This window comes from Uranotaenia lowii, chromosome 1 (genome assembly GCF_029784155.1).
Source record: "Uranotaenia lowii strain MFRU-FL chromosome 1, ASM2978415v1, whole genome shotgun sequence".
Taxonomy (NCBI): domain Eukaryota; kingdom Metazoa; phylum Arthropoda; class Insecta; order Diptera; family Culicidae; genus Uranotaenia; species Uranotaenia lowii.
In genome coordinates this window covers 50,260,689-50,281,206 of record NC_073691.1, presented here as the reverse complement: position 1 = coordinate 50,281,206, position 20,518 = coordinate 50,260,689, and the positions used below count along the sequence as shown (strand labels likewise).

At 40.1% G+C, this 20,518-nt stretch overlaps 2 protein-coding genes across 2 annotated transcripts; both read right to left on the bottom strand.

Moving 5' to 3' along the window:
* Positions 1-8,734: 8,734 nt before the first annotated feature.
* On the bottom strand, positions 8,735-9,757 carry LOC129759979 (cathepsin B-like). Its single transcript, XM_055757562.1, has one exon. The coding sequence runs from the start codon at positions 9,755-9,757 to the stop codon at positions 8,735-8,737; it is 1,023 nt and encodes a 340-aa protein (XP_055613537.1).
* A 9,395-nt stretch (positions 9,758-19,152) lies between these two features.
* Positions 19,153-20,316, bottom strand: LOC129738914 (cathepsin B-like). The gene has a single exon (XM_055730247.1). The coding sequence runs from the start codon at positions 20,202-20,204 to the stop codon at positions 19,230-19,232; it is 975 nt and encodes a 324-aa protein (XP_055586222.1). The 5' UTR covers positions 20,205-20,316; the 3' UTR covers positions 19,153-19,229.
* Positions 20,317-20,518: the final 202 nt, after the last annotated feature.

The following is a 20,518-nucleotide window of genomic DNA, read 5'->3' as shown; positions in this document are numbered from 1 at the left end:
TGTCAAAGTAGGCGGGAGAAAACATGCGGAGCAAGAAGAGAGAGAACTAAAACGTTCAGTTGACTGCGGACAGCGAACAGAATCAGTGCTATCAGAAGAACGTCCTACTGATTGGCATAGTTTTGAAGAACTACCAAAAGGCGGTTGATTGTCCATACTTGGAAGGACTCTACAGTGAGGAACTAGTCTCAGAAGCTATCATTAATTTAAAGTATTCCACTTCATTCGGCCAGGATGGAATACCGGCATGCGTATTGAAAAGATGTCGCAATTCACTGATAAAAGCTCTTACTCACATCTTTGGTCTGTCCTCAGGACAACAAAAATTCACCTCCATCTGAAAAATTATCGCGTATGAGTTCAGTCCACAAAAAAGGATCTTTATTACAGAGGTACCACATCGCTAGCTGCATGCTCAAAAGTAATGGAGAGGATCGTCAACGATGTTATGCTCTCAGCTTGTCGGAACTGGATCTCTCAGAACCAGCATGGATTTTTCTAAGCGATCGGTAACTTCGAACCTAGCAGTTTTACATCCATCTGTACATCGGAAATGGATGGCGGCAAACAAATTGTTGCTATCTACACAACAATTACAACAGCTGCATGTTGCATTCGATTCAGTGAATCACGAAATCCTCCTGAAAAAATTGCAAGACTTGAGATTTTCCGAAAGACTGTGTGCTTGAATTGAAAATTACCTAAGGAATTGCCGATAAGTTGATAAAATTGGCTCTGTTGAAATCTTTGACTTTATTCCTAACTCTGGCGTACCGCGAGAAGGAAAACCGCATGCTGGGATTCATCATACGTTTGATTGAAGAATTCACTGATCTGGTCTGCTAGCGAGCTCAGTATTGCTGCCTGGTTCGATCAATATTGGAATTTGCAAACCTGGTACGGTGGCCTTTCGAAGCTGCTTGGATTATGCGTTTTGAGGCAATTCAAGGACGATTTGTGCGTTATGCTCTTCGTGAGCTAACCTGGGAAAATTCTTTAAACTTGCCACCATTCCATCGGCCAATCTTTATTCATGGCAAAGATTTTACGAAACGATATCGATTACGCATGGCTGCTTGCCCGATTTATTTAATATCTACGCACCAGAATGAACTCTTCACTATATTTGCTCTCTCTGGAATCTAGAAGCACGCGTTATGCCAGCAACGACCTTCTACGTTTCGTACAAACATGCTTTCTACGTTATTCAATTTTTACACTTTGACTTAAATGTATCCTTTTAAATTTAAGGCGTCGGATTGGGTCGAATATAAGCGAACAATTACAAAACTAAGAAAGCCTATCATGTTATGTACAAATAATATGAAGTAGATCATTGTCAGATGATATAATGTTTAATAAACAATAAATAACTCATCTTTGTTTGTTGATCGACTCAGATGGTGTACTGGTTAAGAAATAGGAGTGACAAGCTCAGATAAGAATGCCGCATTGATATCGATCCTCACTTAATTTGAGGAACAAAAATTGGATATGTGATGATATGCTTCTAAATAAATTCTACCCGCTCATTTTCAACATCTTTCATTTTATCTAACCTTCTATCCACCTTTATAAAAAATTTCATAATCTTTAGATGTCCCTACTAAAAGGACATCACTTTTCACCGCTAAGGCCGACAAATTAAAGTAACATACAAACATTACGGTGGTTAATCTCTTCATTATATTAGCACTAATTATAGAACTATATGCAAATATAGAGCTACTACAGTGCCGGACAATAGAATAGGACCACAGCTCAATCCAAAACAGAAAGTGACGAAACTTTGAGAAAAAAAAATCCATTTAAGTGCATCAAACCATTTACAAATTGTAAATTCTATTCTTCGAAGAAATTAAAATCATCCGTAGTTAAAACAATTGAGGCGCTTAGGATCAGAGGGGTGCAAGTGCCGAGACGATGATTTCTAGAAAACGGGCCTCAAAGTTTTTTTTTCTAAATCAAAATTATCGAATCACTTTTTCTACTCAATTTTTAATGTAGTGTGTCTCAAGAAGTCTAAAATGAATGATTATGGAAAAAACCAAAGTTTTTGCCATTTTTATGTTAAAACGGCGAACTACTTTTTTTTATATTTTTCACTTGCACCCTTCTGATCCCGAGAATGACACTTGCACCCCTCTGACTCCAAGCAATATGATAGCATCCTTTTGGAACCTACATATATGTAACGAGTATTTTCAATATGATACTAGCTGTTTTGTTTTTCTTTACACATTTAATTTTCTGCGTGTTCAGGCTACAAATATCCATGCAACTCATAATGAATGAGGTTAGTTCCACTATCCTAATTCCCAGAATTTGTTGAAATCTCTCTTTTCCCTTAATGGATACTCAAAACTACCTCAATATGTTAATTCATTAGAATCAACTGTTTAGCTGGTCGCTTTTTTTCGGTAGAACCAACGTACGCTTCCCCTTGGTTTCGTAGCTTTTTCCGCAAGATGAGTTTCCAGACTGCCTGATTTCGTTGGCGTTTTTTGGGGTCTTGATGAATGGCCAGTGTCGTAGCCATACTTTCGAACTCACTTTCAACGGAAACGCGGAACAGCGTTTCGCACGTTCTTCGTCATCCAAAATCGTACATAGACTAACGCGCAATCGTTCCGACTCCTCTTCAATCATTCATTGAAGAAGTGTTGGTATAGAAGAAAATTTCAACGTTATTCCGAACGTTCCGAACATACCACTACACCAATGTCATTCAGCCAGTGTGTTTGCCTTACCACAGTTCATCATTATATGAGAATGATTCTATTCGCAAATGAAGTGTACTGTCGCAAGATAGTTGGTGTTGGTTCCACATATGTTTCTTTTCCTTTTTTTTTTTTTTTATTTGTGCTCTAGGGTCCATCTCCTACATTCGCTCACTACTCTACTCCTTTCAGAAAACATTCGCAAAAAAAAAACTTCCATGTTTCGTTTATTATTTCAAAATCGTAAAATTTTCCGCCCCATTCTTTCAATTAATTATTTTGTTTAAGTATTTCGTTAACTTTACTTTCCTCGTCTCACATATTTTCTTATTTTTTTTTTTTACTCGAATACACTCGTTTTTGGTACTACAAGAAGACTAAAAATATTCTAAATCTTTTCGCCCATTCAACTTTTTTTTATATATTTTCACATATTTTTCTTAGTAACAAAATTATTTATTATATTTTTTTTCTTAAATACTTCTGTCCCATAGATTTTCTTTTTGGGGTTTCCAGACTTTTAAAATCTTTTTTGGTTTTGTTTTTTTTCCCTAAGTCATTCCGTTTTGTCCCTTTGAATCCTTTTATACTATTTTTCTATTTGAGTTCTTAAGTCTCACACTATTCTTTCTTTCATTTTATTTTTACATGGATTTTCCATCCCTTTTTTTTTTACTTAAATCCTTCCATCGCACTCATTTTTTCACTTATGTCCTTCAGTTTCATTTTTTTTTTGTTTTTAGGTTTTTCCGTCCGTTTTTTTTTTTAATTTTCCGCCCCATTCTTTCACTTAATTATTTTGTTTAAGTATTTCGTTAACTTCACTTTCCTCGTCTCATATATTTTCTTATTTTTTTTTTTTACTCGAAAACACTCGTTTTTGGCACTCAAGAAGACTAAAAATGTTCTAAATCTTTTCGCCCATCCATTTTTTTTTTATTTTCACATATTTGTCTTATTAACAAAATTATTTATTATATTTTTTTCTTAAATCCTTCTGTCCCATAGATTTTCTTTTTGGGGTTTCCAGACTTTTAAAATCTTTTTTGGTTTTGTTTTTTTTTTTTACCTAAGTCATTCCGTTATGTCCCTTTGAATCCTTTTATACTATTTTTCTATTTGAGTTCTTAAGTCTCACACTATTCTTTCTTTCATTTAATTTTTACATGGATTTTCCATCCCGTATTTTTTTTTTACTTAAATTCTTCCATCGCACTCATTTTTTCACTTATGTCCTTCAGTTCCATTTTTTTTTTGTTTTTAGGTTTATCCGTCCGTTTTTTTTTTTAATTTTCCGCCCCATTCTTTCATTTAATTATTTTGTTTAAGTATTTCGTTAACTTCACTTCCCTCGTCTCATATATTTTCTAATTTTTTTTTCACTCGAATACACTCGTTTTTGGTACTACAATTCAATTCAATTTTTTTAAATTTTCACACATTTTTCTTATTAACAAAATTATTTATTATATTTTTTTTTCTTAAATCCTTCTGTCCCATAGATTTTCTTCTTGGGGTTTCCAGACTTTTAAAATCTTTTTTGGTTTTTTTTTACCTAAGTTTTTCCGTTTTGTCCATTTGAATCCTTTTATACTATTTTTCTATTTGAGCTCTTAAGTCTTACACTATTCTTTCTTTCATTTTATTTCTACATGGGTTTTCCATTCCGTATTTTTTTTACTTAAATTCTTCCATCGCACTCATTTTTCCACTTATGTCCTTCAGTTCCATTTTGTTTTAAGGTTTTTCCGTCCGTTTTTTTTTTTTAATTTTCCGCCCCATTCTTTCACTTAATTATTTGGTTTAAGTATTTCGTTAACTTCACTTCCCTCGTCTCATATATTTACTTATTTATTTTTTTTTATACTCGAATACACTCGTTTTTGATACTACAAGAAGACTAAAAATATTCTAAATCTTTTCGCCCATTCAATTTTTTTAATTTTCACGCATTTTTCTTATTATCAGCACAACACCCTTTTCCATTCATTAATTCCAAATGGTGCTTCAAATCACTTTTCCATAAATGGAATTGAGTCAACTTATTATTTTGAGTACAATTCTTCTTATACTGTTATATTTCTTCCTCTTTTCTTTCACTTTGGTCTTTCCGTTCAACTTTTTTTTGTACTATTTTTGTAAGTAACTTCCGATTAGAAAAATTTCTAAATCTTGGATTCTTCTGTTCCACAAAAAAATTACTTTATCTTCTGTTTCATTCATTTTTTTTTTCACTTGATCCTTTCGTCTGATTTTTTAACTGGGTGCCTTCCGTCCAGTTTTTTCTTTACAACTGGGTGCCTTCCGTCCCATTTTTTTCAAACTGGGTGCCTTCCGTCCCCTTTTTTTTTTTTTAACTGGGTGCCTTCCGTCCCATTTGATTTTACTTTTTACTAGCTTTTATCAGTCGTGTCCTGTTACTCGACTACTGTGAGTATTATTCACAAAATTACAACCATTTTATCTTTTTCAACACACTATATACTTACATTTTCCCTGGGAGCCTAAGATACGCCATTGTCGTAGCCATACTTTCGAACTCACTTTCAACGGAAACGCGGAACAGCGTTTCGCACGTTCTTCGTCATCCAAAATCGTACATAGACTAACGCGCAATCGTTCCGACTCCTCTTCAATCATTCATTGAAGAAGTGTTGGTATAGAAGAAAATTTCAACGTTATTCCGAACGTTCCGAACATACCACTACACCAATGTCATTCAGCCAGTGTGTTTGCCTTACCACAGTTCATCATTATATGAGAATGATTCTATTCGCAAATGAAGTGTACTGTCGCAAGATAGTTGGTGTTGGTTCCACATATGTTTCTTTTCCTTTTTTTTTTTTATTTGTGCTCTAGGGTCCATCTCCTACAGCCAGTTGACTCTCCAGAAGTGGACTCATTCTCGTTAGATGAGATTTTTCATGCCGACGAAGTTTCACCTGAATCAATTTCCATCCATAATTTATACTTTATATATCCAAAAAACAGTTTATCTCAGTTTTGATAAAAAATCACTTGCACCCCTCTGATCCTAAGTGCCTCAATTGTCCTTTATTTAAAAATGCGTTTTAAGCATACTCACTGACTAAAATAACACGACATAAAATAGGACCGCTATAGAATTCATGGTAAAAAAAAATTAAAAAAAAGGAAATTCATACCGTGATCGATTTGCAGGGTTAGTACTTGGTAGTATAACCCTTATTACGCATCACTTCTCGCACCCGGTTCGGCATCGACTCCACCAGCTTTTGGCACGTTCTCACCGGGATAGCGTACTACACCGCCTGGATTCTCTCCCACAGCTGCTGCTTGTTTTTTTTATTTTTCGGTGTACACCTTACGTTTAACTATTTCCCATAGGTTCTCTATGGGATTGAGATTAGGGGACTGTGCTGGCCACTCCATAACGTCTACCTTATTATCCTGGAACCACTTTTTAACCGTTTTAGCGGTATGTTTGGGGTCGTTGTCCTGCTAGAACTGCCACTTTAGGGGCATCTCCCACTCGGCGTGTGGCAGCATTACTTCCCGAAGTATCTGGGCGTAGAGATGCTGGTCCATAATCCGGTCGATCCAGTACAAGGGAACCAATCCGTACCAAGAAAAGCACCCCCATACCATGATGCTACCTTCTTCATGTTTGAATGTTTTATTTGTATACTGGGGCATATACGCACAGCCAAATGGGCGATGGACCCAACTCTTTCCGTCCAAGCCGATGAGGTTCACTTTGGTCTCATCCGACCACAGCACATTTCTCCATAGTTTCTCCTTTTCCGGACCGACCCAATCGAAGAGGTCCTTCGCATACTTCAGCCGCGCCTTCAAGTGCTTCGGCGTCAGCATCGGCACCTTCCGGGGACTTTTTCCTCCTAGTCCCTTCTTCGCCAACCGTCGCTGAACCGTCCGGGAACTCACAGATAAGTTCAGCTCGTCTCTGATCTGCTTGGACTCTTTGAAAGGGTCCTTTTGCGAGGCCCGCTTGATTGCCGAATCGTCCTTCGGCGTCGTTTTGCGAGGGCGGCCGGTCAGTTTCCGTTTGCCGGTGCTGTGAAGCGCGTTGAAAACGAAAGTTTTCGACTTTCCTAAGTAGTCGGCAATCTCGCGTTGGCTTTTGTCAGCCTTGTACAGATTCCGGATGATCGCTCGCTGGACCTCTGTGCAGTGCAGTGCCCAAAACATCGCTTTTTCGCTGAAAACAGAGTAGGAGGAGGGAAATCTTAATTTTTTGTTTCTTTTCATGATTTACATGACGAATACCATGGGAAATACTTACCAGGACACGAAAATGGACAAACAACACCGAAAACAACACCTTTACTTCAAATCTAGAGCGATGAGCTGGTCTTATTTTATGACGCGACTTTTTTCACCCTCTGACAGCTTTCTGGTCGAGTACAACAAACGGGTTGCTTTGATTGCAACAAACGTGCAGTATACAAAGTTGGCATACTACAATAAGTGCTTGCCGCTAGGTGTCGCATATTATTATATTTGAATTGACAGTTTAAAGGTGATTTGAATATGTTGCATTAGAGCGGTCCTATTCTATTGTCCGACACTGTATATAAAGTTAAAAAGCATTAAGACTGTAGCACTAAAACTTCTTGTTAATGCTTATATTAAGCTTTTATATATCTTTAAATTTCGTACTTGAAGTACGGGTTTTTTCACCTACCTTATCAGCATCAAGGGTGGTTGAAATGGTAAAGGCGCAAGGAAAGATACAGGCTACAACGGAATTCTCGGTTCGAGACTCATCTAAGATAATTCATAATTCAATTATAATCACTTCTCATTTCATAGAACCCTACATTAAGCAGGAATAATCCTTCATTCAACAGGTTGATTTATGTTGTAGATAATGATTTTATTTTTTGAATTTCCCTTTCACATCAATCATGATCAATCCATTCAAAAATTAAAAGGTATTCTAAGTATGCATTGCTAATGCTTTTATACGGCTGGCGAAAAATGACGTTTTGATGGTGCTCTAATTTAGCATTTGTTATGTTTATTAAAGGCTATGTTGCGATAGCATTTACTCAGCCCGCTATTTCGCCTTTTTAGCATTAAACTTGCATTATATACGCATATAGTGCAAAACAAGCATTAATTCAGAGTTATATATGTGTTTAAGGCTATGTTTAAGTACTTATGGTTACATGGGTATTTTGCTTGGGAGCATCTCTATGTCAGTAGTGCTATTCCAATCATATCATCTTTTGTACAGTACACTTTTCAACGCGTTTTCGGCACAGAGGTTTGCTGAATTGGTATTGAATTTTTGCAACCTCTTCTACGGGTGTAGAGGGTAAACCAAAACAGGAAGGCGATGAAAAAATTTTCCAAATAAAATTTCTAGGCCATCATGAATTGAAATTTGTTTTGCCTAATAGATGCAGAAGTTTCACTAGTTCACAAAATAAAAAAAACACAAAACTTTATTGATCGTACCATATTTTAAATGTAACATTGGGTGCTAACTTATAACTGTCTCTTACAAGCTGTTTGTTTTAATGAAAATGTTTCTCAAAGTTTGAATCAAGACAAATACATTGCGCTTTAAACCGCATCACTGTATCATATAAATTTTTTAATGTTTTTGGAAATAAAAGATTCATAAAGTTTACGAATGGTTTGATTAAGAAATAGAAAAATATTAAATAATGCTTTTTTAATTTCATTTCACGGAACATTCCAGTGACGATCGGTCAGTTGTTTGGGAAAATACATATATCAGACCTATCAGCGATACCTTTCAGAAAAAAAATCATGTTTCTTGGAAGTATCCAGATTTTTTATACCTTACCTTTTACATTTGCATTTTCAATTCTTATAACCCTCGGTTAGCAATCATTTCTTAAGGGTACCTCAAAAAGCATTCCGTTAATAGGGAAACAAATCGTTCAACTTCAGATTTCAACTTGGTTTCAAATTTACAGAACAATGTTAACTTGAAACAGTTTTTATTTGTTAATTGTAGTCAAACGAATTTCAATGGGCGATCAATAGGACGAGTTACTGCGCTCGTGCCTCTCGTAGTCTGGCAGACCAGCAATAACGTTCGATTCGATTCCACACTCGTTGGAACCACGGGCAAACTTCACGAAGCCACCGATTCCCCAGTTGGCACCCCAGCTGTTGGCAGCCAGCCAGTACTTGACGCCATCCTCAACCCCCCAGCCAATGATCCGGAGCAAATGAGTTCCAGAGATTGCTCCAGTAACACGCTTGTAGACACCAGTTTTGTAGCTAGAGAAGTCGGCGTAGACATTGAAAGAGGCAAGTACGGGTCCGTGCCGAAGGATTTCAGCCTTGATGGCTTCCTCACTATGCCAGATGCCGTACAAGGAACGTCCATATCGGCGATCCCTGCAAAGGTTGACGCAATACGGTTCCTTAGGCTCCTCGAAGCCGTTGCAGGTCGTGAACGGATACGAATGACAGGCACCCTTCTGCCCATAAGGAGCTCCACTTCCTAAACCTTTCTCGATCCAATAATGCCAGACATCGTTCGTGTCAGCACCATTACAAACCTTCTCACGTCCTCTCTTGCGGCACAGCAGCTCAAACTCTCCGAAGTTAAAATTGTCCTTGGTTGGCGAATTGACACACCAGCGATCGCTCATGACAGAAACGGAAGCAACAACGGAAGCCGAGCCACAGCATCCCTGATCGCGGACATCACCGATCGAGGTACAGTTTGGCCAATGAGTGCGAGCGTCGAATTCCTCCGGTATGTCTAGGTTAGCCTGGCGCAAGAAATGTGAAGAGCTAATCGGCAGCGTCTTGGTTCCGTTCTGCTTCTTGACTCCGGTTTTGAAGAAAGTCACCGGCACCGGATATGGTCCAGCCACCCATTGGTTGGTGTTCTTGTTGACGGTCTCGATCAGCGTTTTCTGATCGCTGGTTTGTTGAGCGAAAGAGACATGGCACAGGGCCACGGCAAGTACTACGAAACGTAACATATTGGACAGATGATCCAAACCTAACTGTTGATCGCTCTGCAAACGTTGGGAGTTATTCATAGTCAATCAGTTGCAGCCGATAACGATCGGAATTGCAAACAAAGCTGGTTCATTGGCATCTTATCAGTTTGTTAATACTTCTCTATTTACACTTCATCAACGCTGACTAGGAGCAAAAAAAAAAACAACGGGATCGTCTGGCATAAAAACGTTAACCTGCTTTTTGTTTATTGATTCACTAATATTTGGTTGGCGAATGAATTTTTGTCGTTAAATTAAAGATGACCTTGCGAATGAGAAAATTACGTTAGTTACTTTAACAGCAGAACGCTCAATCTTTAAAGCGTTGATCATTGGCAAGATGCGACGCTGGCTGATGAAAGCCTACCTACCTACCTAAGGGTCCGGCGCCGATTGACCGACGCATAGGGCTGAGATAAAAGATCTCCACTGCTGGCGATCCGGAGCCAGCGTCTTCACTTGCTGCCAGCCAAGGTTTTCGTCAACTGTGCGGATTTCAGCGGCTAGACTTCGCCGCCACGAGCTTTTGGGCCTGCCTCTTCTTCGATGCCCATCTGGATTCCAATCAAGCGCCTCTCTGCAAATCTCGTTTCCATCTCTTCGCAGCGTGTGCCCAATCCATCTCCACTTACGTTCCCGAGTCTCGATTTCTAGCGCCTTTTGATGACACAGGCGATGAAGTTCAACGTTTGAGATCCAGTTGTCAGGCCACCAAGCGCGGATGATGTTCCGCAGGCAGCGATTCACAAAAACTTGCATTTTTCGCGTCGTCACCGCATATGTGCATCAAGTTTCACACCCATACAGCAATAAGGATTTGACGTTTGAATTGAAGATTCGGATCTTAGTTCGTAGAGAGATCTGGCGTAAGCGCCAGATGTTTCGGAGACTCGTAAACGCAAATCGGGCTTTTCTGGTTCGGGTTTCGATGTCCTTCTTGGTATCACCATCAGGCGTAATCTGGCTACCAAGATACTGGAAGCACTCCACTGTCTCAACCTGTTTTCCAGCTACCACGAAATTGGAACGATTTTCTGTGTTGATCACCATCGACTTGGTCTTTCCGACATTGACTTTGAGACCTGCTGCCTTGGAACTTTCGGTGAGGTCGTCGAGTTTGCTCTGCATATCCGGTTGTGTTTGGGCGAGCAAAACAATATCGTCAGCCAAGTCAAGGTCGTTCAGTTGCTCCATTGTTGAAGGATTTCACGGCAATTCTCGGTTCGGTGCACAGTCAATCGATTCAGTCAGAATCTCATCCATTACGATTAGAAAAAGTAGCAGTGATAAAATACATCCTTGTCTCACTCCAGCAGTTACCGGGATTGATTCGGACAAAACACCGCTGTGCAAGACCTTGCACGAAAATGCCTCGTTTTGGGCTTCGATGAGATGGACTAGTTTCTCTGGGACCCCTCATCGCCTTAAAGCCGCCCAAATGTTTTCATGGTTAAGTCGGTCGAATGCTTTTTCGAAATCAACGAACACCAGCAAAAGAGAGTCCTGGAATGGGATATGTTTTTTTGATGTCTAGTTTGATCTCCCACTAGGGGATGGCGCTGATCAAAATGGTTCCTTTCGATAAAATTTTGTATGGTAAAATTGAGAGTTACATTTTTTTTTTTGGCGAAACTGGCACACTTTTTTAAAACTTCCAAAGGTACCTACTCATTTTCCGGATCGTTTGCACCCGATGCTGATATCGAACGAGGTGGTGAAAGTTATTAAAATCGCGGAAAACTGTCGGTGAGAGAGTAATTTTTTTTGTTTTGATTTTCTATTCTAGAGCCAGTAGGGCTGCCAGTTGGAATATATTTTTATGTTTCGTCAAATTTTCTCAATTTTATACATTTACAATAAAAATGCAATTGTAAAAGATTTGTTTTTTTTTTTTGGTTAATACTGTTTTTAGTAAATCCTAATAACAGATATCAAGCTATGTTTTGACAAATCCGTCCCATCCGTCCCCCAACTATTTAGTACTGTCACAGTACGTTCGTAAATTGAGTATTCTCGATCGAGGGGATTTGGAAGTGAATGAGCTTTACAATTTTATTTGCTGCAGTTTTGAACACAAAACCTTCAAAAGGAAACGCTTTGACGGTCGGTTACAAAATTTTAATTGGAGATTACGATTCATGAAAATTCTAAGCTCTTTGCTTAGAATTCATTAAAGTACATAAATATGTTTAAAAACTTAATTGTCATTATGGAAATTAAAACATACGTACAACCGTTTTAAAAACAAAAACAAATTATGCAATGAAGTGAAATTTCAACGAAAATCAAGTTTTAGAAACGTCGATGGTGAACTGGCAGCAAAACAAAGACTTCCTAGAGCTGTTTTTGACATTTTTTACGCACACTTGCTGAGCGTGTACAGTTGAAACGGGATAATTAACCTCAAAAACAATCGGTATGAAACGAGCCTGATAACCATGTTCGTTTTTTAAATAGATTTTCTCAAAACTGAAAAGTGTTGGTGAAACAACCAGCATAATATCATGAACACTACCAGCAGTAAATAGGACTTTAATCTATTCACTTCTATCTATCGGAAGTCAGCGGGAAGTCGGACATACATTTATATATAAAAATTCAAGTGTATCTGGCATCCCAGTAAGGTGGCAAAAAAAAATTAAAAATTTGTTTTCGTTGTTTTGTTTTATTATGGAAATCTAACTAGTGGCAACTGGTTAGATTCTTAAAGTGAACATCGATGCTGGATCGAAAAGGCAGCGGCGGTGTCAATCAAAATGTACGGATTTTAGAGACAATATCACAGCCGATTCACAGCAGCCGATTCATTATTCTATCATCTCCAGCAGCAATCCGACAATTTACCGACCGCACATAATCAGTTCCTTTGGTCGGCCCGATGTAAGTTTTTTTAACTTATTATACAAAATTATTACTCAATTCATTTTACAGTCAATATTTGGAAAAAATTTCCGGTTATCGATGAGCTGTACGAGTTTCGCTAAATTTAGGACCATCGTACGGTGACGGCAGCTGTAGGACTAAACAAACTGCAATACGAAGCAAAAAAAAACGTGCCTGGCCATGCTGGTGATTCTTGCTACTGATAGCATCAAATTCTACGGAGCCTGTAACACCTTATATGAAATTTAAAATTTGTTCTTTTTGTTGACGGGCAAATTTTCAATTTTGAAATAGAAGTCATAAAAGATAAAGATGATTGAAAAAAAAAATTCCATTCTTCATATTGATTCATATTTCTAGTCCTTTATTTCTGCAAGAGCAATGGATTACGATTGCTCCTTTCCCGTCATAGACGACTGTGTAATCACGCACTTAAAGCTATATGTTTTCGATACTTTCCGATTCATACCACGTTGGGAACAGAACATATCCGACCGGATTCCTATGTAGTCATGGAGAATCGAAAGCTTCGATTTGGTCGAAATTATCCTTCGTATTTTTTAGTTTTTGATTTTGTTAACAATAATAAGTTCGGATGGATTCAAGCTGAACTAGATTGCCACTTCGTCAGAAACATCTCTTTCTCCCATTGCAACCTTTTTTAAACCTACCGAAATACAAGATTTTATTAAAAAAATAAATTGTGAAATTCAGAATTTTTAAATTATCATTTTTGACTTTGTTCAGTATATTAACAGTTTTGTTCAAATGTGTTTCAAAGAATTCCGAATTGTCCACAAAACCTCCGTGTAATTCTGGCCAGACAATTTCTATTATGGGCAGGATGGAACAATTAAGGTCTGAAGAGATTTTTAAATTCTAATGGAACTCGGTTGCATCAAACTAGTTCCTGGTACCCTGGCACCGTTCGATTAGTTAAAGCTGCATAGACCAAGAAATAATTTTGGCCGAAAAGTGCGTTCGTCTTAATTAATCTGAAAAGATACACTATGCATAAATTCCATAATTGTTTTGTTGAGTACGTACAAAACTATTAGATACGTTAATACGATTAGACTTACCTCTTCAGGCAGATTCAATACGTGATGGCACCGGAGGCTGTTGTTGTCAAGGCTCATGCATCCTCAAACATCGACAGCGGATTGCCTTTTTGCCATCTACCGACGAATTCAGCTTCATGCTGGCTGCTTTTGGATTTCAATTTGAAATTCTCTTGTGGGCAAATCCGATGAACTCGGTAAATTGAAGGACCAAAATCTTGTTTATTTCATGGGAAACGTTATAAACTTCTAGAAATTTACTGCACAATAAACTAGCTTACCCAATCCAAGATTCTAGCTTAGCTAATCTCCAGCACAACTGACGGCCAACGGTATTGGCCAATGGCTAGCTCCGTCCGTGAGAATAACTGTCGGTGTCTTTTTGTAGCTGCGAATGACAAAAACAGTTTCCGTCATCGTTAGTGGTATCGAAGTTGACCATGTTGCTATTTGCTTCGGATGTTTGATGTTTGCTGTCGCTTTCAGTTTAGGTGCTTTCTTTCTCGCGGTGCACTATTTATTGCACTTACAGGACACCGAAAGACGCATTGCTCAGGTTGGAACGTCGCAACAGATACTTCTTCTCCCCTTTTGTCTCCTGGTCCGGACCGTAACTGAAAAACTCGTCGTTGCTTTTTCGTTACCCAAATCAAATCTGAAAATCAAAATCAAAACAAAACGACGAAACAATTTTCTCTTTAACAAATTTTCTCTCTTCACTGAGAGGGAAATTCAAATTCACTAGTGGCGGCTCCAAGCGGTCGGTATGTACAGGCGCTTGCCGACACAGGCCATTCGTTGATTTGTTCCAGTTTTATTCGTAGCGTTGTTGTGATGTGGTCCACACATGATCGTCGGGATCGGAATCCAGCTTGTTGCCGTCGGAGTGCAGCGTCGATTTTCTCCTGGATCCTGTTCAGGATCACTTGGCAGAGTACTTTGAGAGTTGTACAGATCAAAGTTATGCCACGCCAGTTACCGCACTCTGTTAGGTCTCCTTTCTTCGGGACCTTTACGAGGAAATCCTGCATCCAGTCTGCCGGGAATGTTGCAGTATCCCAAATATCAGCGAAAAGACGGTGCAAAATTTGTGCTGACAAGGCAGGGTCGGCTTTGAGCATTTCAGCAGGAATGCAATCGATTCCAGGCGCTTTGTTGGATTTGATGTCCTTGATTGCCGCTTCTATTTCAGCCAGCGAGGACGCTTCCGAGTTGACGCCATTAATGCGACTTACTGTGGGCGCCTCGAGCTGCGGGTTCTGTTGGCCATTGCTATTTGTAACTCGGAAAAGTTGTTCAAAATGCTCAGTCCAACGCTTGAGCTGATCTGTTCGATCTGTCAGCAGTTGACCTGCTCGGTTTTTCAGCGGCATTCTTGCATTAGTCCTTGCACCACTAAGGCGGCGAGAAATATCATATAATAATCGGATATCTCTAATGGCGGCGGTTCTTTCTCCCTCTTCGGCTAGGGAGTTTGTCCAGGATCTCTTGTCTCGTCTACAAGCTCGTTTAACTGCCTTTTCAAGCTCCGCATATCGTAAGCGGGTGGCTGCTTTGGCTGACCCGGTACATGCCTGCTCAATTCCGACATTCGCCTTTCTCCGATCATCGATCATCCTCCAGGTTTCATCCGACATCCATTCACTTCGTCTTCCACAAACTTAACCGAGATTACCATGGCTCGTCGTGATAAAGGCATTCTTGATTCCACACCACTGTTCTTCGACTGTTCCGTCTGTCGGCAGCTCCGAGGCTCGGGATTCTAGCTGTTGAACGTATGCCCTTTTCACCTCTGGATTCTCCAACCGGCGGACGTCGTATCGACACCCGACTTTCTCCTCGCGCCGTTGGACACGCGCAACTCTCAGTCGTATCTCGCCAAGGACAAGTGATGGTCAGATGCAATGTCTGCGCTTCGTTTGTTGCGGACATCAAGAAGGCTCCTTCTCCATTTTCGGCTGATGCAGATGTGGTCAATTTGATTTTCTGTTCGGTCATCTCGGGATACCCAAGTGACCTTATGTGCTGGTCGATGGGGGAAGAGTGATCCACCGATCACCATGTTGTTGTTGCCACAAAATTCTACAAACAGCTCTCTAATTTCGCTCATCTGTCCTAGGCCATGGCGCCCCATGATGCGCTCAAGGTCCTGATTGTCGGAGCCAATCTTTGCGTTGAAGTCGCCCAAATGGATTTGAATGTCACCCTTCGGAATGTTCTCTACCACGCTATTCAGTTGACTGTAAAACTGCTCTTTTTCCTGCAAATCGACAACGTCAGTTGGCGCATAACACTGGACCATTGTAAGGTTTCTATTCCGTGTTCTAAATCTGGCTACGATTTTTCTTTCGTTTATCGGCTCCCATCTAATGAGGGCCGCGTAGGCCTGCGGGCTTAACAGGAAACCGGTTCCTCGTTCCCGAGTAGCATGTTCTCCTCGTATGCCAGAGTAAAGCAAGACTTGCCTGGATTGTGTCTTGTGTTCTCCAGTGTTAGGCCAACGGACTTCGCTCAGTCCCAGAATTTCAAGCTTGAGGCGGCTAGCATCTCTAGCAAGTTGAGCCAGCTTGCCTTGTTGGGCAAGGGTTAAAACATTCCAATTCGTGTGTTTTCATGCTAAAAGTCGTCGCCAAAGTTCCAGGTCGATCATTTCTTTCGGATTCCGTAACAAGTTTATGAATCGGGAGCAGTAGGTTGTTAGCCTAAAGTCCCTATCCCGCTGCCATCTTGGACTTAGCTGGCGGGAGCCGCATTTCATAAATTCAGCTGCTCGCTGCGAGACAGACGCTGCTTGAGCCGCCCCTGACCTGGAGAACAGACGTTTGGTTGTTGTTGCACGCCACCCCTGACCTGGGGAACAGACGCGTGCGGCCACCTTCTCAGTCTGCATGCGACCAAAGCATCCACCGGGGTTGGGTACCCGATCTCCGCTTAGGTTTCTCGCATCCCTGACGGCACCGCGGGGAGGTAGAGATAGGAGTTGTGAATAAGAGGTGATATGACCACTATGGGGTCTCGTGTTGCACATTATCCACCATTTACCAGCCGCGGTGGTGTGAGATAACCCCAAATTTTCATATCGTCATACTCAAGTACGCACTTTTCCTCTGGGACCATAAGAAGTGGCAATCTTTATATCCAACGTATATTGAAATCAAAATGATACCCAATATCTCCGGAGCCTTATAAATGACCATAAGTATTGATTTTTCATAAATAATAAATGAATTTAAAAATATACATGATATTTAGCAATCTTTAGTTAGCGGAACCAAAAACTAGCGGATTTTTTAAAGTCAATCAAAATTTAGCCGAAAAACTAAACCGCTAACAAAAAGTAAGCAGAATAATAAGCGATTAGCGGATTAGCGCTTTTGTTCCGAACACTGTCAACTATTACTATGCTAGTAAAAGCTTTCAATATATATAAAGTTAACATTGTGAATGATAGCAATTTGATTTTTGAGTCTATTTTCGAGAATAGAAAAAAAATTGAATAAAAACTTATGATTTGATCTCTGGTTTTGATCAACAGCTTTCTTGATATATTGTTAATCTTGTTTTTCTTTTAACAAAATAAATTTAATCATCAACAATGGGTTTTGAACAAATCCTCTCTTGGTTGCACTTGCACATTAACTCCTATTCTAGGTTTCACGATTTTGATGAATTTAGTATCTAAAAATTGGATTTTTTTTTCCTGTAGGTCATATCTTAAAACCAAAAAAAAAACAAAATTGTTTAAAATTGTTCTATTCCATAGCAAATATCATGCTTATGTCGGCTCCAATTACGGGGGCGATAGAAAGTTTGACAAAAAGCTCATCAACCAGCCGAGAATCGATCCTACGCCAACTTTCATGACAGTTCAGGCGGCTAACCCCTTGACCACTAGTGAGCGTTGAGAAATGTGGCTCTCAAACTTAAACAGTTTGAAATATTTTGATAGTAAATGAACTCGTTGATCATCAGTTCGCTTATCCCCCAAAACACGTACTGGCTTTCTTTTTTTATATTGAGTTTAGTAATTTTTGCTTTCGATTTTCTTTAATCATAATATAGATATATATAGATTAGTCATATATAATTCAGAAATAAGGAATCCGTCATTGTGTCATATGTTTCCAAAGACAATTTACACTCTGTAAGAAAGCCTCCAATCCACTTTTAAGTGTATTAAATCGGGTTTTTTCTTACCTTATCAGATTTTTGTAAGAATGCAGTTATCTTCCATTTTAAATCTGATGTTATATTTTATGGATCCTGTGCATTAAATCTCATATTTGAGACTTTAAATTTTGATTCAATTCGAAATTTTGAGTTATGTATATTCGTTTTCTAGTGTTTTGGAAATATTGATCCCAAATGCGTAACTTACGCTGCTTTAAATTTATTTTCAAGCCAATTTCTAATTCAAAGTAAGGAACACAATTTATAATATCTTGAGTTATGATCGTAAGTAGGAAAATTAAATAAGAAATCAAATTCCTTATTTATTTTGAATTTTTGGTATTGTTATTATTTCTGAGCTAAATTTCAACTTTGAACGCATCTCGCAGCATGCCTTTTCCAGGAAGCTGATCAGACTGATCAAGGCGACGGTGGATGGAACGCAGTTCTGTGTGCGGATTTCGGGTGAATTGTCGAGTTAATCCCAATCGTGCAGGGGGCTTCGACAAGGCGATGGTTTATCCTGCAGGCGGTGTTAAACGTGGCACTAGAAGGTGTTTTTCGACGAGCAGTGGGCAAAATGCGGGGCACCATTTTTCAACAGATCCAGTCAACTTATCTGCTTTGCCGATGATATTGATATAGTCGGCAGATAATCTGCGGCGGTGGGGAGATCTACTGCAAATTGAAACGCAAAGCAAGAAGGATTGGGTGATGATTGGAGGGTTACGATGTACGGTTACGAATTCGAGATAGTCGAAGACTTTGTCGATCTCAGCTCACTGGTGACTCACTGGCGAATGATCAGCTGAAGTCGCGCATATTATGGACTCCACAAGCAACTGCGGTCGAGAAGACTTAACCCTAGCGCGAAGTGTAACCTGTATATGACGCTCATTAGACAGGTTGTTCTCTACGGGCACGAGACATGGATATTGTTCGAGGAGGACCTGCGTACACTCGGAGTATTCGAGCGACGAGTGTTAAGAACCATCTTTGGCGGCGTACAGGAGAACGGAGTGTGCAGGCGAAGGATGAACCACAAGCTCGAGCGACTCTACGGTGACCCCAGTACTCAGGAGGTGGTGAAGGCTGGCTGGGTACGCTGGGCAGAACATGTTGCGAGAATGCCGTAAGACTGCCCTACAAAATAGGTGTTCGCTGCCAATCTGGTAGGAACGAGGCGAGTAGGGCGCAACGAGCGAGGTGGTGCACCCAGTACGAAGTCATTTATTATGTCAAACGTGAAAATTCTTCGAAGGAAAACACCAAAAACGCACGTTTACAGTTATAAATTTCGTTTATTTTTCAGTTAGATTAATCATATTGGTTTCAGATAAAAAAAAATGCCGATTTTCACAATTTATGATTTAAATTTTACAACAACCTCAATTCGATCAGTAAGAAGAATAGCTGCGCAAGTGCTTCTCGTAGTCTGGCAGTCCAGCAAAAACGTTCGATTCAATACCGCACTCGTTGGAGCCACGTGCAATCTTCACGAAACCACTGGTTCCCCAGTTGGCACCCCAGCTGTTGGCAGTGAGCCAATACTTGACGCCATCCTCGACACCCCAGCCGATAATACGGAGCACGTGAGTTCCCTTACCCTCTCCTGTAACATGCTTGTAGACACCGCTTTTGTAGGCCCTAAAGTCGTCGTAGACATTGAAAACGGCCATAACGGGTCCATAGCGGAAGATTTCGGACTTGATGGCGTCCTCACTAGCAGCGACGCGGTACCCGGAACGTCCATAACGGCGATCCTGACAAGGGTTGGAGCAAGCTGGGGCCTGTTCTCTGGGGTTGGTGCTGTTGCAGGTCGTGAATGGATACGAATGACAGGCACCCTCACGTCCATAAGGAGCTCCACTTCCGATACCGTACTTAACCCAGTAATCCCAAGGTTGGTTCAGTTCAGCGCCATTACAAGCCTCCTCGCGTCCCTCCTTGCGGCACAGCAGCTCAAACTCTCCGAAGTAGAAGTTATCCTTGGCTGGCGAGTTGACACACCAACGATCGCTCATCACAGAAACGGCCGCAACAACGACAGCCGATCCACAGCATCCCTGATCGCGAACTTCACGGATTGAGTTACACTTTGGCCACTGGGTGCGAGCATCGAATTCCTCCGGGATGTCCCGGTACGCTTGACGCAGGAAAGATGACGAACTAATCGGCAGCGTCTTGGTTCCGTTTTGCTTCTTGACTCCAGTTTTGAAGAAGGTCAACGGCACCGGATAAGGTCCAGCCACCCATTGATTGGTGTTCTTGTTGACGGCCTCGGTCAGCGATTTCTGGATCGCCCGATCGCTGGTTTGTTGAGCGAAAGAGACATGGCTCAGGGCCAAGGCAAGTACTACGAAACGCAACATGTTGGACGGATGATTCCAAACCAAACTGTTGATTGAAACTTAAAAGTCGGGGGTTATTTATAGTCAACCGCCAGCTGATAGCATCGATCGGGATAGCTTGCAGATCTGGTTCATTGGCATCTTATCAGTCTGTTTGGATTTCTCAATTTTTGCACAATATTAACGCTGAATCAGAAAAGAAAATAATCATATTAAAGAAACATCAAAAATCAAAATAAAATGTATGAATTTTTTATGAAATAATGTAGAAATTCCAATACATCAAATTTTACTTTCATTTATTCGATCAGAAATGTTTTCTTTGACAACTGAAT

Excerpts from the sequence above, each read along its gene's own strand:
- LOC129759979 (XM_055757562.1), bottom strand. The coding sequence starts at position 9,757 with ATGAATAACTCCCAACGTTTGCAGAGCGATCAACAGTTAGGTTTGGAT.
- LOC129738914 (XM_055730247.1), bottom strand. The coding sequence starts at position 20,204 with ATGTTGCGTTTCGTAGTACTTGCCTTGGCCCTGAGCCATGTCTCTTTC.